The sequence below is a fragment of the Solea senegalensis genome, linkage group LG5, assembly GCF_019176455.1.
Source record: "Solea senegalensis isolate Sse05_10M linkage group LG5, IFAPA_SoseM_1, whole genome shotgun sequence".
Lineage (NCBI taxonomy): Eukaryota > Metazoa > Chordata > Actinopteri > Pleuronectiformes > Soleidae > Solea > Solea senegalensis.
In genome coordinates, this window is record NC_058025.1 from 10,473,729 (window position 1) to 10,488,752 (window position 15,024).

At 39.6% G+C, this 15,024-nt stretch overlaps 1 protein-coding gene across 2 annotated transcripts in view; it reads left to right on the plus strand.

Moving 5' to 3' along the window:
* The window catches only part of pcsk5b (proprotein convertase subtilisin/kexin type 5b), a 76,613-nt gene that overhangs the window by 58,818 nt on the left and 2,771 nt on the right, over positions 1-15,024 (plus strand). For both annotated transcript variants that reach the window (XM_044026298.1, XM_044026299.1), the window contains exons 23-34: positions 2,594-2,794; positions 6,122-6,184; positions 10,584-10,644; positions 10,736-10,881; positions 11,339-11,542; positions 11,636-11,719; positions 11,929-12,115; positions 12,217-12,431; positions 13,014-13,256; positions 13,778-14,011; positions 14,118-14,298; positions 14,687-14,904. In XM_044026298.1, coding sequence (XP_043882233.1) covers positions 2,594-2,794; positions 6,122-6,184; positions 10,584-10,644; positions 10,736-10,881; positions 11,339-11,542; positions 11,636-11,719; positions 11,929-12,115; positions 12,217-12,431; positions 13,014-13,256; positions 13,778-14,011; positions 14,118-14,298; positions 14,687-14,904 — 2,037 coding nt within the window. The remainder of the gene's footprint in view (positions 1-2,593; positions 2,795-6,121; positions 6,185-10,583; positions 10,645-10,735; positions 10,882-11,338; positions 11,543-11,635; positions 11,720-11,928; positions 12,116-12,216; positions 12,432-13,013; positions 13,257-13,777; positions 14,012-14,117; positions 14,299-14,686; positions 14,905-15,024) is intronic.

The following is a 15,024-nucleotide window of genomic DNA, read 5'->3' on the forward strand; positions in this document are numbered from 1 at the left end:
TGATCATCAAATGCGCAAGAAATAGCTATTTCACTTGTATAGCAAATTTCAAACACAAGGGCAAACTCAATGTGCTTTACATAAAAGCAAAATGACATTAAACATTTTGGAAACATTCAAATATACAATTTGAACCAAACTCAATTACAACACAAATAAAACATGGTCATAAAAAGACCAAAAGAAAACCAAAAAAATGGAGCATAAAATATGATAACAATGAAAACAATAATTTACTCAAAGTGCAGAAGATCCAAATTTAAAAATGCTTTAAAAGAGTTCAAGCATGAGATTATGAAAAAAAACTGTGTTTTTAATGTGGATTTAAAGATATCTGGTCCTGATTTCAGTTCCACTTGTAGTTTGCCCCCCTTGTGTGCAGCATATTTGGTTTGAACTCTGGGCTCGACGATCTGACCTGAATCAGTAGGTCTCAGAGCACTATGAAGTGTATATTCTTTTATTCCATTAATGTGTCTGGACCTAAACCATTTATTGATTTGCAGACAAGCAGCTTATATTCTGTACGCGACTGGATGCCAGTGTAAAGACTTTAAAACAGATCGTTTTGTGAATGAGTCCTGTCAGAAGACTGTTATAATAGTCAACGTCTACTGGAGATGAAAGCATGAATGAGTTTCTCCTGGTCTGTTTGGGACATAAAACCTTTGACTCTGGATATATTACTTATTGGTTATTGGTTAAATAATATTCCTGCAGGATCAGACTGTGTATGAGTCTCCTCACTACTTGAACTGCAGAGTTACAGTTGCCATGTTCTTATTTACTTAACAGAGATTTATGTCTCTGTTTGACATTATTTATTTTGTCAATTTACTTCACATTGTAAATAATATACGTCATTCATCATCAAAACCAACACTTTTACTTTGACATTCTGTGAAATATCACCATGAATGTCTTTATTGTGATATCAGGATGAAATTCAGTCTGGCCCCCGCTTAGCCAGACTAGACGCTCATAGAATAAGCTTTTTTTTCTTCTTTTTTTTTATACTGCAAATGTTACACCCTGGACATTTAAGTAACAAGAAAAAATCAGTGTTGACAAACATTCATTTATATTTAAAGAATTCCATCTCTGTCCTCACCACAATGTAAAGTCTGCCTGATCTAAGCCACGGGTAGACATTTGCTGAGGTGCACTGGTGTTCACTAAAACCCTCGTCTATGGAGCTGTGACTGGAATGTAAGTGAAATCGTGCTTCCTCATAACATCACATGGATCAAGCTAAGGCTCATTTGTGCCAGACTGCACCAATCAATCCTCTTAAACCTAAATGAATCTAATTAAAGCAGTAATTCAGCTATAGGCTCCCGCTGATAGATGTGTTTAAAAAGGTGAACATTTGCTTGTTGTTAATTTTGTTTTTTTTTTGATAAAACTTTAATTAGTTGGAGTTTTATAATCGGAGGATCAGCTATTTCCCAAAGTCCATTAGAGAGAAAAAAAACCCCAAAAACGTTAAAACAATCACAGTGATAAAACACGGATGTCATAAGAGACTCACAGCTGAAGAAAAATCAACCTCAAAGGTGGTGGTAATTACTGTGTTCATCATGGTGTCACAGACAGTGTTATGGCTGTCAGAACCAATGTATTTACACTGGGGAGATTCTGTTTCACACACACACACACACACACACACACACACACACACACACACACACACACAAATTCTAAGATACCAGACAGCCAAGGAGAAGATTAACACCACATTTCCCTTCACACACACACACACACACACACACACACACACACACAGGTTTCCATGACTTCAGAGGACTTTGCATTGACTTACATTCATTTCCTGGAGACACTTGCTCTGACCTTCACCATAATTACTACTGACCCAATCCTAATCCTAATTCTGACCTTGGCGTTACTTTAAACATACCTTCACCTTAAAATGTAGTCATTTACATTACGGGTACTTGATTTTTGTCGCCACAAGGAAGATAAGTCCCCATAATGTGACGTGTGAACAGATTTAGGTCCCCACAACATAAGGAATACCAGGAACGCACACACACACACACACACACACACACACTCAATTAAGCAGCGAGTTTGTCAGACTGTGTTTGCAAATGTGGTTTCATTTAATTGCAGGTCTGTCTGAGGCTCAATGAGACATAACAAAAATAACATGAGGAGACCCTCCATCTGTCTCTGCGAGTGCCACTTCTCTCCCAAAACAACTGTTCTTATCTTAGACAGTCTCACACACACGTGCACACACATTCATTCTGGTACATGCTGAGCATATAACCCGTGAATGAATGAATTAATATTGAAGAATAAAAGTCCAAGAAAAACAACTTTACATTCATGGGATGGAAACTATGGACTAAACCTTTTTCCTGAACATAGTTTTTTGAAAACTGCTCGGCCCTGCAGTAAAAGTATTTTTTGCATGTCTGTGAATGTGTTACTGTTTAGCATTCATGTAACGTCTAATGAACTACAGACAATCCAACAAAGCTGTTTCTGAGGTTTTTTTTTGTTTCCTTAACTGATTCCTTTCTTTTTATTCTTCTTCTTTCTTTCTTTTTTTTCTTGCACCATCCAGATAAGTTTGGTGTAGCCAGGTACTTTTTTCAAGGTCAGTGCCGGGATGTTTGTCCCGAAGGCTTCTTCCACTCTACGAGGAGTCGGTGTGAGCCTTGTCCTGCAGAATGCATCATCTGCACAGCAGAGAACCAGTGCGTCCACTGCAGCCCAGGACACAAACCCAGAAATGGACAGTGTGTCCCACTGGAGTGCAGTGAAGGTGAGCGATGCACTATTTTCCACATAAGACTGTGATCCATGTTCATTTAATCATGTCACTGTTAGTTATTGTTTCTGAAATGTTAATGACTTTTGCTATTTGCACTCTTCATCGCTCCAGACTGTTTTTTTTATGTTCTGTTGGAAACAAGATTGCATTACAGCTTATTTTGCCAATATTAGAATATGCTGATGTTGTGTATCAGGCTGAGTCTAAAACAAATCTTATTCCACTCAATATGGTCTGCAATAGATTATGCAGATTTGTTCTTGGACGTCCTTTCATGTCACAGCATTGTATCATGTATGAAAGACTGGCAAGAAGACTGCAGCATGGTCCACCTCATGTGTTCATTAGGACCACACGTGAAGTAAAACATATTTTTTTGCCATGACAAGATTACTGTAGTTTAAAGTCGAAATTTGAGAATTAAGTTGAAATATCATGTCGAAATTTAAAGATGACATGTCGACTTTAATCTCGACATGTCCATCAGAGAGAGTGACCGCTCCACAAAAGCTGCCAAAGTCAGTCTCAGACGTGGGCACTCTTTTCTTGACAGGAATTAATAAAATAGCAATAACATAAAGTCTGTTTTTTGATGGACAAGTTGAGACGAAATGACGAGATTAAAGTCCACATGTCGACTTAAAGGAATACTTCACCTATTTGCATTTAGCTTTGTATTACTAGAATAGGGTTAGTATTTTTGGAAAATTGTGCTTCCCAACCTCAGTTCCCCCATAGTCGAGAAATATCTTCATTCTTTTTTTTGTTGCCCACCAGTGACTCTTGGTCCGAGGCTTAAAACTGCAACGCTAATTCTGCACTTTTTAGACCCACTCGTAGGGGGACGGGACCTCATTCTCAGAATGTAAACAGTGTCCGCCATCTTTGCTAACAGTTAAGCTGTAACAGGACCAAGTGTCACTGGTGGACACGTAACAAAGAAAAGAATGAAGAGATTTCTCAACTCAGGGGAAACTGAGGTTGGGAAGCATAATTTTTCAAAAATACTAACCCTATTATTCTAGTAATACAAAGCTAAATGCAAATCGGTGAAGTATTCCTTTAAATCTTGAGATGATATTCCAAATTGTTTTCTCAAAATTTTGAATTTAATCACATCATGGCAAAAAAAAAAAGCCCCAATATTCTACTATTCTAATTAATATGAATTTATATAATATTCTATACCAATCAAGAAAGGTATCTTTGTTCCTTCAAGTCTCAAAAGGAATGGATAAGCAGGTCTTTATGTTTAACAGTGTAGTTTGTAACTTTTAAATGTAAACATGTCCGTTACATTCAAACCATTGACAAATGAGTTCAGCTTCTCGTGACATACAGGAACTGTGCCTCACACAGCAAGTGGTTTGTTTCTTGTCAAGACCGAGTAAAGTGAGACTCCTTTGGAGTTTTGGAGAGAGTTTGGAGTATGACTGAGAACACAAATAAGTGAATTCTGCTGCTCAAAAAGAACCCCAGTCATTCAGTCATTCTTCTTCAACAACAAAAATCACCAAAAGTTAAGTTATGTCTGTGTAATATATGAAGTAAGACACTTCCTGATGTTTGCATGTTGTCTTTCTCTCTCGCTGTTATAACGTGTTTAGCATTATGTTGTGTTGCATTTAAATTGTATTAATGTTGTTCGGGACAAGCATGAAAATGAGGTGGCACATCTCAAATAAAAAAAAAAAAATGCTATATTTAACAAACCCGTTAACTCTACAGCGCTAATGTGAGGTCTTAAAAACACAACGTGTTGTCCGATTCCAAAGGAAGGAGTAGTGTTGAATTAAAGACGTGTTTGAGGAGGATTTTATGATGGCTGTTATACTGTTGCTCAGCATCAGCATCACACAGCCGACCTGGATTTGGCGAACCTCAGGGAGCATGCATGTAGCACACTGACCTCATTTTAAAACATGTATTCCAATCCAAGCCTTAGCTGAGCAGTAAAAAAAACCCAAAAAAAACTCTAAAACAAACTAATCAAAGAATGTGAAGCAGTTCTTTGGACTGTTTTCACTGAACTGTCTTAGTTTCATGTGTGAAAAATGTGTAGGTCACTGGAGAAAATTTTAAACTTCTGAAGATAAATTTCATAAATGTCCGTGAGCTGATTTGGGTAATTTTCTGAAGTGCTTTTAACATTCATGTCTCTAGTAATGAAGGAATCTGTGGGCTATCAGCAAATAGAGACACAAATCACAAAAAGAAAAAGAATGAGATCAAAATGGTAACAGCAGCCAGAGCAGAGGAATGGGGGGTGGGGGGTGTAATGGAACAGTTTTGAGTGATATGTTTGTTGAGATATTTGAGATAAGAAAGAGGAGGAGGAGGTGAATGTGAGCTGGAGGTAAAGGGTAATGATGAGCTTGTGTGTGTGCGCGAGGATATAAATCGTATGAGAGGAAATTCTTATCATATGTGGTGGACCGGTTTCAACAGGCCTCACAGGCGACATGAACAACAGGAGCAGGAAAAACTGATGCATGTGTCTCTTGTCTTTGTTTGACCAGTTATTGATGTCTTACCTCTTCAGCTTAAATAAGTATTTTTTAAGCTGTTAAATATTTAGTGACACTTTTTAATTGCAGTATAGTAACTACATGATAACAGCGGAGTAATACTATGGTATTCTATAAATTAAGTATTCAGCACTAACAATGGAGAATGAGTGTGGGAATATGTAATGGTAATTATCAATTTTTATTCACAAATATTTTCATTTGAAACCAATACAGTGATGTAGCCTTGAGTCATTTTCATAACGAAGCTATTAGTTGGAAATAACATAATGTTACTATCATATTATCTTATTATTATTGCACTATTACATCATCATTATTATTATTACCAGTGGATAGTACATTGGAAACAAGCAGGTTTAACCATATTATTTCCTCTCAAGTACAACACTATTACCATACTATTAGATGGTTAATGTGCTCTAATGTAAAGCAATCACTATTAGAGACTGGCTCGGGACCCGACAAATATTTTGGTGAATTTTTACAGCCTTTTACTTAAGATGTTATGAAATAACTTAATAGAATAAACTTGTTTATCATGCATGTCTTGAGAATGGCTGCTTTACTTATTCAGAATAATATAAGATGTTATAGAAATGGTAGTGAGAATAGTCATAAATGTAATCGTTTGCTCTAAATCGTGATCATATTGAAAACTGGACCGTGATAGATTTCTGTCTTTAAAAACGTTGGTCCCGATGTAAGATGTTGGGGAAACACTGATGTGAAGAGTTGCCAATTTGAAATGTGTGGCTTTATTATGTCATTCTATCGTCCTCTTCATCAGGTGAAGTGGCAGAGGATGAGGATTGTCTCCACTGTGACGAGGGCTGCAAGCAATGTGAACGCAGTGAGTGGACATCTTTGTCTCACTTTTCTTTTCTTTTTCTCTTCCTGCCTCTTGCACCTTCCTCATCGATCAGACTGCCGGAATAAAACTGTTTGCTATTGACTACAATAGCTGCAGCATTTCAGTCCTCATGTGATGAATTTGACAGTATACCTACCATGAAGTCTTCTATTGCTGCAGATGCACTAACATATCATCATTAATTAACTTAAATGTGCCTCAGCAACTGAGTTAAAAAGTAAGAGAGTGATGCAGTAAATGAACATGATGTTTACTCCAATCAGCTTTATTCATTTATTCACAGACCTTCTGCTAGACCTCCATTTGAATGCATTTTCTCAGTTGTCACACACATTAGAAAATGCCACTCACTCACCTTCCACAGCTTTATCCTCCACATGAGGGTTGTGGGGGTCGCTGGTGCCAATCCCTGATGACATAAGGAGAAAAGGCAGGGTTAGTGGGAGGACTGTGGGAGGACAAATATACCATACTGGAAAATCTGATGTTTGTTTTTCACAGTGATGTTGATTCTCACTTACTGAAATGTGAAATGATTCCTTGCTTAATGCTGTAACTATTCATTTGGTGTTGCCCTCCAAACATCTCAATAATGTAATGTTTGTTTTTCCTCTGTGAATGATTAGAACTTTAAGTATACCGCTTAACGTCCTCCCTGAATGTGATTCCTTGTGCTCTTCCACGTCATTCACCCTGTCAGTGCAAGTTGAGGAGACAATTTCCTTCTCCCAGCGATGATTATTGACATACCTTAGAAAGCTGTTATTGTGCTGAACTAGTCTGACGTGCAGCGATGGGCCATTATTATCTCATGAAGCGTTTAAGGTGGAATATCTTGCAACACTCCCTGATGCCCCCCTCCCCACTCTGGGGAATCACAATTCTGCGAGCTGAACGAGTCAGACGGCAAATTAGAGTTGCGAGATGATTGGCCCCTTTGACGCGATGCTAGGGGCAAGAGTGCGGATGAAACAGAACTTGTGGTGTCTAAGCCTGCGATCTGATATGTGTGAGAGCATGCTCACACTATGTGTCATCCTGCTCGTCTCACACTGTGAAAGGTGGGCTAAGACATTTACAGTAATGTGAGAATGTTTTTGGAATGCAAGGTTGTTTTGCCTCTTTATTCACGGTTTAAGACAGCTGACCTTTTATTCAAAGAACAGGTCATTGAAAAATCACCTTTGATGTTTGTGAAAACACTGAACTGGTCCCAAGTTTGTTTGTTTGTTTGTTTATTTCTTTCTTTTTAACTCATCAGCAGTTTTGTATCCTTTAAACCTTTCTTTTTTACTAAACTCAGTCATCATTGAATATAAATATATTATATAAAAAGCACTGCCAGCCCAAGCATTAACGCAACACTATAAATTGCTAGTATTAATTTGCATTTTTGTATTCAAGTGTGTGGTGATGCTTGAATTGAACAAGTAAACCAGATTAATGACTTTGCAAATGTGCACTGACTCAGTAACTCCAAAATAAAACAAAAAGACTTAACACTAAAGAAATCAAGATTTATTTGATATGTTAATATCAGGGGGGTGATCAGGGGGCCCATGAAGCCACAAACTTAGCCTTGGGCTGGCTCTGATAAAAAGGATTAGTGGTATTTCAGATCAGTCCTGGCTGGTAAAGTTACCAGAAGTTGAGAATGACCTGGAATTAATATGGTTGTTGGTCACTTTTAAGTATGTCACATGCAAACCACTGTCAAATGTGTCCACACACTGCAGATTTCCACAAATGATGTTACATAATGTATGTTCACAAACACCAAACAGAGGCAAAATAATAATATTTAAAAACAAAACAAAAAAAAACACATACACACACCCCAAACGTTACGGACTGCACCTTTTTTCATCACACAGCTCCACGGGCTCCTCCTCATACAGTTACAGGACTTTGCTGCTGGCATCTCAGATCTCTCTTGATTCTTGTCTCTGTGAAGTGAACATCATCAGCGCTGTTCTTCTGCAGGGCTGAGGCTCCTTCTGCTCATGAAAGATCATCTCACCTTCTGATGCTCTTCTCTTTCACATGAATGTTTTTTGCTTCATTATGTCCACACGGTCGAATGATCGGTCATTTGGGTGATTAAATCTCTCTGATAGGACATTTTACAACCTGTAGACATCAGAGGACCCTGGTTCCAAATGGAACCGATTGTTGCACTACCTCTGACCGTCATGTGGAGAAGCAGATCACTGCTCTCCATGGAGGCTCCACAGCCCACTGGCTAGTATCACGTCTATGGGTTGATGTGTACTTTTGCTCATTTAAAGGACATGTTTACTTTATAGTGTACATCATTTTCCTCAATTGATCAATAACGAAAACAAATGTGTAGAGACTCCAACAAAAATGACGCAGACTGCTGCTGGATCCATGAAAGATCACTATTATTACCACGATTATTAAACATTGTTCAGTTCTGATGTTTTTTTCTTCTTGTGAACTGAAGGTAGTTATCAGCGATTAATCAGGTATCATCAAATATTTCAAACTAACGTTATTCACCTTCTCCATCCTTTAAGAATCCACTGACTGATAGTCCAATCATAGTCTACGGTATCATTCTCAAACACTTGACTTAATACTCTCTCCTGCTCAAGTGAGGATCGCAGATGAATATCCATCCTCACTCTTGTCAATATAGAGTCCATCACCTCTTTCTGGGACGAGGTGGTGAATGACATTAATTTGATTGCATGTGTGTGCATGCACATATGTGCTATTTTAGTGTATAGCTTGTGAGTGCATGTAGAGTGTGAATGTGTGCTTGCGCATTCCACAAGTGCGCGCTTGTGTATGCCAATTTAAATTCAGCTGAAATCCCCACCCTGTACAGTTAATATTTATGCGGGCGCTATTTTCTCTCTCTTCACTTCAGACACAGCCTGGAGGCATGATTTTCGGCTCCTCGCTCCCTCTCCCTTGTTCTGTACCTCCGCTCCTCCCACCTTTCCTTTCTCCCAGTCTCACTCTGTATGAGTAATTGCTTTCACAGGTAGTGGCTTGTTGACTGCATTGAAGTGCAAACCAGTGCAGTGTTAAGTTGTGGGTGCTAGAAGAAGAAAGAGAGGAATGGGGTGTGGGGGTCGATGGAGGCTCTTCTGGAGAGAATAAAAGTCCCTGGGGAAAGTCTGCAGAAGGGCTTTTTTAAAGAAGTTATTTCCACCTCTTTTCTCCAACCCCTTATTTTTGTCCTTTACCTTAACCCCCCCACCCCACACCCCCACACACACACACACACACACACTCCTTCTGCTTCCTGTCTGATCCTTCTTTCCCACCACACTCTGTCTGTCCTGTTTTGACATTGTTGGACAAAGGGATGATGACAGAGTGGCTCTTCCTTGGTTACCGATTTGATTGACAGCAGGAAATAATTAGTTTGAAAGACGAAAAATGCCCACACACATGCACACACACGTGTCCCCCTATAATTGTGAGGACATTCTTGGATACATTGCGTTCTCTAGCACAGAGGTCTTAAACTTGCGGCCCGTGGGCCATATGAGGCCCCCTGATCGATTTCATGCTTAATATCATGTCATAATGAAAATGTGGCACAGACTCTTTTGTAAAATACCATAATCTTAGTTATAGCAATACCATGATGTTATATCGTGGTATCATTTTAAGGTCATGTTGCCTTATTGAATAGTTGAGGTCATGTTGCCCTGCTCTAGCCGCTTACAGTGAACATACACCTGCCAGCATCAGTATGTGGACTGGCGAGTTCAGGGCTTTTATTCTGAAAAAATATTAACTTATTCCAATAGATTCTGTTGCTACAATTGACAGGTAACCAGTTGAGCAGCATGTGACTTTGTTCAGACTCCAGATTTTGCAGATGTAAACTGAAACGACTCTTTGACTTTTCAGTTTGTTTGAAGGCTTCGGGGTTAAAGTTGTTTGCTCGTTCACTGATCAAACTCACTGATGAGGATGAGGATGATGATGAACTGAGAGTGTCCTTCACCTCCACTGTGAACTGAACACTGTGTACATAGTGTGTTGTCAGAGTGCCTCCTGCTGGTGAAACTGGGGTCAGAGAAATCACAGTGTTGCCTGTGAGAACATGGCCAAAGTCATGTTATTTTTCATATTGTCACATGTGAATTAACTAATACTTGCCTCGACAGATTGTGGTTATAATTCTCAAGGTGATAACGGGAGTAAAGTTTCACTATGTTCAAACCAAGTTACAAGTAAGGCCAAGGCTGACCCAGTATAAGCTCTCTTCCTGTTTATCTTTCTTTGAAAATGCAAACATGATCTGTTCAGTAAGTTCACAACCTGCCTGATCTCGATGAAGTTGTTGTTGCTCCTGTTGATGATTAAGCTTTATTTCTGCTCTTTACAACAGAGGATTCAGGGGAGCAGGGCCAGGAAACGGTTTGCCTCAAATGTGAAGATGGCTACTACCTGTAAGTCTCAAAGAGTTGCAATCCCCATTATAATCACCAGTCATAACATTGATGTTGTACCTGTCTGTCTGCGTGTCTGTGTGTCTGTCAGGTTAGGCACAGACTGCCATCAGACCTGTCCAGACCGGACCTACAGTCTAAACAGCGCCATGGTTTGTGCTCCATGTGAAGACAGAAAATGTGTCGTCTGTGAACAGTCCCAGTGCTACTGGTGTGAAGATGAATTCTACACCTTTGGTATTATTTGAATTATTTTGGGATAAGTGATGAAATCTTGGGGCCAGAAAAAGTGACTGATTTGGGTTCAGTAAATGTAATCCTCGCAGACAGTACCATTTTCAATTAAAGTTTCTAAAAATGTGTGAACATCACTACAACTAAACAAGTACTCGAGTGTCAGAGATGACAAAACATTTCTTTATTCAAAATTATAGTGTTTCAGAGGGCATACTGGCAGAAATTGAATATACTAAACATGCATATTTGTATTCACGTATAATCTTAGAATATACGTCTATAGAACAAGCATTTTTGCTTTCTAAAGGCCACCATCTTGAGCTGCCATGTTGCTACAACAGCCTGAACGCACCAAGGCTTACTACACAGACAAATAGGTCACTAATTCTTTCTCCAATTAACCTTTAAAAGTTTAGTGGCACATGGTTGGTCAACTTAGGTTTGTTTGTGTGCCCAGGTGGAGAATGTGTGGATCACTGTAAGGAAGGATTTTTCGTGGATGAGGAGAGCCGGGAATGTGAGTCGTGTCACCGCTCCTGTCGCACCTGTGGAGGCCCACAATATGACGACTGTGACTCCTGTGAGAAAGGATTTACACTGGACAACGGGGAGTGTGTGGAGGGGAAAACACTGCCCTGCAGCGAGGGACACTTCAGAAACAGTAAGACAAATTTACCGCTGTCAACATTACCCACCAGTTTATTTCTCTTTGCTCCATCTCTTCTCTCTCTCTTTTCCTCTCTCTTGTCATCAGTTAAGGACGAATGTGAACAGTGCCATTCCACCTGTAGATCTTGCTCTGCTGCAGAGAAGGATGACTGCAGGAGTTGCCACTCAGGTAAACATGTTCAGTCCATGTGCGCATTATTAGACTAAGCTTTTTAAAGATGTTTAGTGGGATTATCTCAGATGTTTTAGGCAGATTTTCATTAAAGATGACTTGTTTTCGCAGAAATAAGCAGAAATTATCAACCTTTAATATAAAGTTGTAGGCTTTATGTACTTTTTCTTGTATCTGTCCGGTGATTCATCTCTCTCTGTCTTCAGGTACATTTTTAACTGCTCAACAGACGTGTGTGCCACATTGTCCATTAGGCACATTCGCCAACAAGGTGTCAAACCAGTGTCAGGACTGCTCAAAAGGTTGTGTCACGTGCCAGGACGCACAGCAATGCCTCCGCTGTCGGAGTGGCCTTTACCTGCAAAATGGATTGTGTGTGACGCAGTGTCAGAGGTTCACATCCAGCTCTTTTTCTTTCTTTTTTTTTACTTCCACACAAACTCTGTGAAACAGTAATGTACCTAACTGTCATCATCTCACTGTCTCTTTACCAGAGGTTTTCATCAGGACGGGAACTGTCAGCCGTGTGCTCCGGAGTGTGCGTCCTGCCAACAAAGTGCTGCTCACTGTCTGAGCTGCGAAGAGCACTACTTCCTTTTGGACCATTCCTGCAAGTCACGCTGCCCAGACGGCTATTTCACTACAGACAGAGAGTGTCGTAGCTGTCCAGCTCACTGCAGTGAGTGCAATGAAGATGGCCTCTGTAAGAGTAAGTAATCTGGGTGGAGCAGTGTCAACGTTAGTTTGAGTATTCACACTTTGAACAGGTATGACGTACAGGGCTGATCAATTACTCGTTATCAAATGAAGAAAATGCCCTGCAAATTAAAAAATGGGATAGAGGAAACAATTCACATCATCACCTCACATTAAAAGTGGTTAATATTTCCATTGTGTCATGTTTTAATGCTCCATCGTATTTTACACACTTGGCAGAAAAAATATGCATCACAACTCAGTAGTTTCCCCAAAAGGTTTAGCCCTATATGTGCATTTATGTATGAAAATCACTGTATCTTAATGAATTAAATAGTAGTAAAGAACCAGCAAATGTCTCATCATCATCAAATATTTTTTTCTATTTTACAATTTTTTGTTTTTGTAAACATTTGATTCATCAATGATGTGAAAGACAAATCGGTTTTTACTGCTTCATGCACTAGATGTGAATACTGACAGACTGAAAAGCTAAAAGGATAAAAAGGATAAACTGCTGGTTTCAAGTCTTTAAAATAACTCATTTAAGGCTGTAACAGTTGCATTAATCTCTCTCTCTCTCTCTCTTTCCCAGAGTGTGCCGAGTACTACTTCCTCCAAGAGGGCAAATGTGTGGATGATTGTCCTCAGGGCTACTTTGCCAGTGAGAAGCAGCAGGAGTGTGTGCACTGCCACTCTGAGTGTGCCACGTGCGACGGACCGGGTATTGACGACTGTCTCGTGTGTAGCAATGTGAAAGCTGTCCGTTACAATGGAGAATGTCTGGCCAAGTGTCTTGACCACACTTATTATGATGGGAGAACCAATGAATGCAGAGGTAAGGAAGCTTGATGATACTGTAGGATCAACATTTCCAAACACAAACTAAAAATATACTGACCACTACTAGATTTGTTGTTTTAGGCATTCTAGGATGATCATATATTCTTTTTTGTTATTAGAATACAAAACAACGAAATGTGTATTGAAATAACTTTTTTTTTCCCCCAGAAAAACAGCTTGTACACGTTTAAGTGTCATCATATCCTTTTAAAAACAGCAGGAAACTGTCTCTCTTAAAACTAATTGACTCTAATTAGTGTCATTGCTTACACCTGTTTGCCCTACTTTGATGGCTGCTGTAGAGACATGCTCGAGCATTAGATCCACATGTTGTACAAGTTTAAATCACTGACAGCTTGCTAATTTACAGGAGCATTTGTCAAACATGTCATTTTATCTTTCAAAATACCAAAGAAAGACATGAAATCAGAATTTTGCATCAGCGAGGCAAACAACAAAGCTGGCTTAAAAGCTTTGCACATATTGTTTGTGTCTCATGGCTTTTGTTTTTCTCAGATTGTGACAGGTCATGTTTGACCTGCTCAGGGCCTGACCCCTCATCCTGCCTGAGCTGTGACACCAACAGAAGAAAAGATGCTAGTGGACACTGTATGCGGGTCACTCAGTGTCCTCCACAATCGTACACGGACCAGAGTGGAAACTGCCAACAGTGTCACAAACTCTGTAATCTCTGTTCTGGGCCGGGCAAAAACAACTGCCTTAACTGCAATAAGCCACACTTCCTGCTGAGTAAGAAACAAAGCAAAGTTACACAGTTTGTTGACTCTGTGTTGTTGTTTTTTTTTTTTCCAACAAGCACTCTCTCTCTTTCTGACTTTGTGTCATCGTCCATCAGACGGCACATGTGTGGAGCAGTGTCCTGTAGGTTACTACGCCGAGGACGAGGGTGAGCGCGTGTGTGAGCGCTGTCACTTCAGCTGTAAATCATGTGCTGGTCACCACAGTTTGCAGTGTGTCACCTGTAAAACCGGGTTCTTCAAGCAGGGAAGCAGCTGCGTGGAATCCTGCTCTGAAAGGTAAGAAGAATACACAAGATCCCGGATAATCCTGATCAACACATCAGTCTGAAAACACTTTTACTCTGTGTGCTGTGAGTGATTTAAAAAAATAAATCACCATCAATGATTTAAGTAGGTAGTATTCAACCTTTTGTAGAATAAAGGAAGTTACTGATTCAATTTAATATTCAGATTTTTAGTCTGACTTTGACCATGTATACAATATTCTGTTCCGGCAGAAGCTCAGTAACGTTGACCATTTTGATTGTTCGAAAAGATTTGGTATGATGCCCTCAAAACAATCAAAATAGACATCAATCATCATTTCTTCTTCATATCTAATCCTAATTTATTTGTTGCCCATGGTACACAATTGGTACAAATCTTCATCCTCTATCCTCTTCAGTCACTTCGGCGACACTGAAACCATGGTGTGCGAGCACTGTGACCCGTCTTGTAGCCAGTGTTCGGGTCCTGGGAACAGAAACTGCCTGAGTTGTCGACGGGACTACGTATACGTAAGGCAGTGGGGCCAGTGTCTACAGAGCTGCCCCTCAAACTTCTACCTAGATAAACGGTTCATGACCTGTCACAGGTGTCATTCAACCTGCAAGACCTGCAGAGGTAAAAAACAAAAAGCCTTCATTGCTTATTTACGTCACCTGTTTTATTGTTTGCATGTTTTTATGTGATATCACATTATTCAGAGATCATCTCCTTTAATAAATGATAATTTGAGTTAAT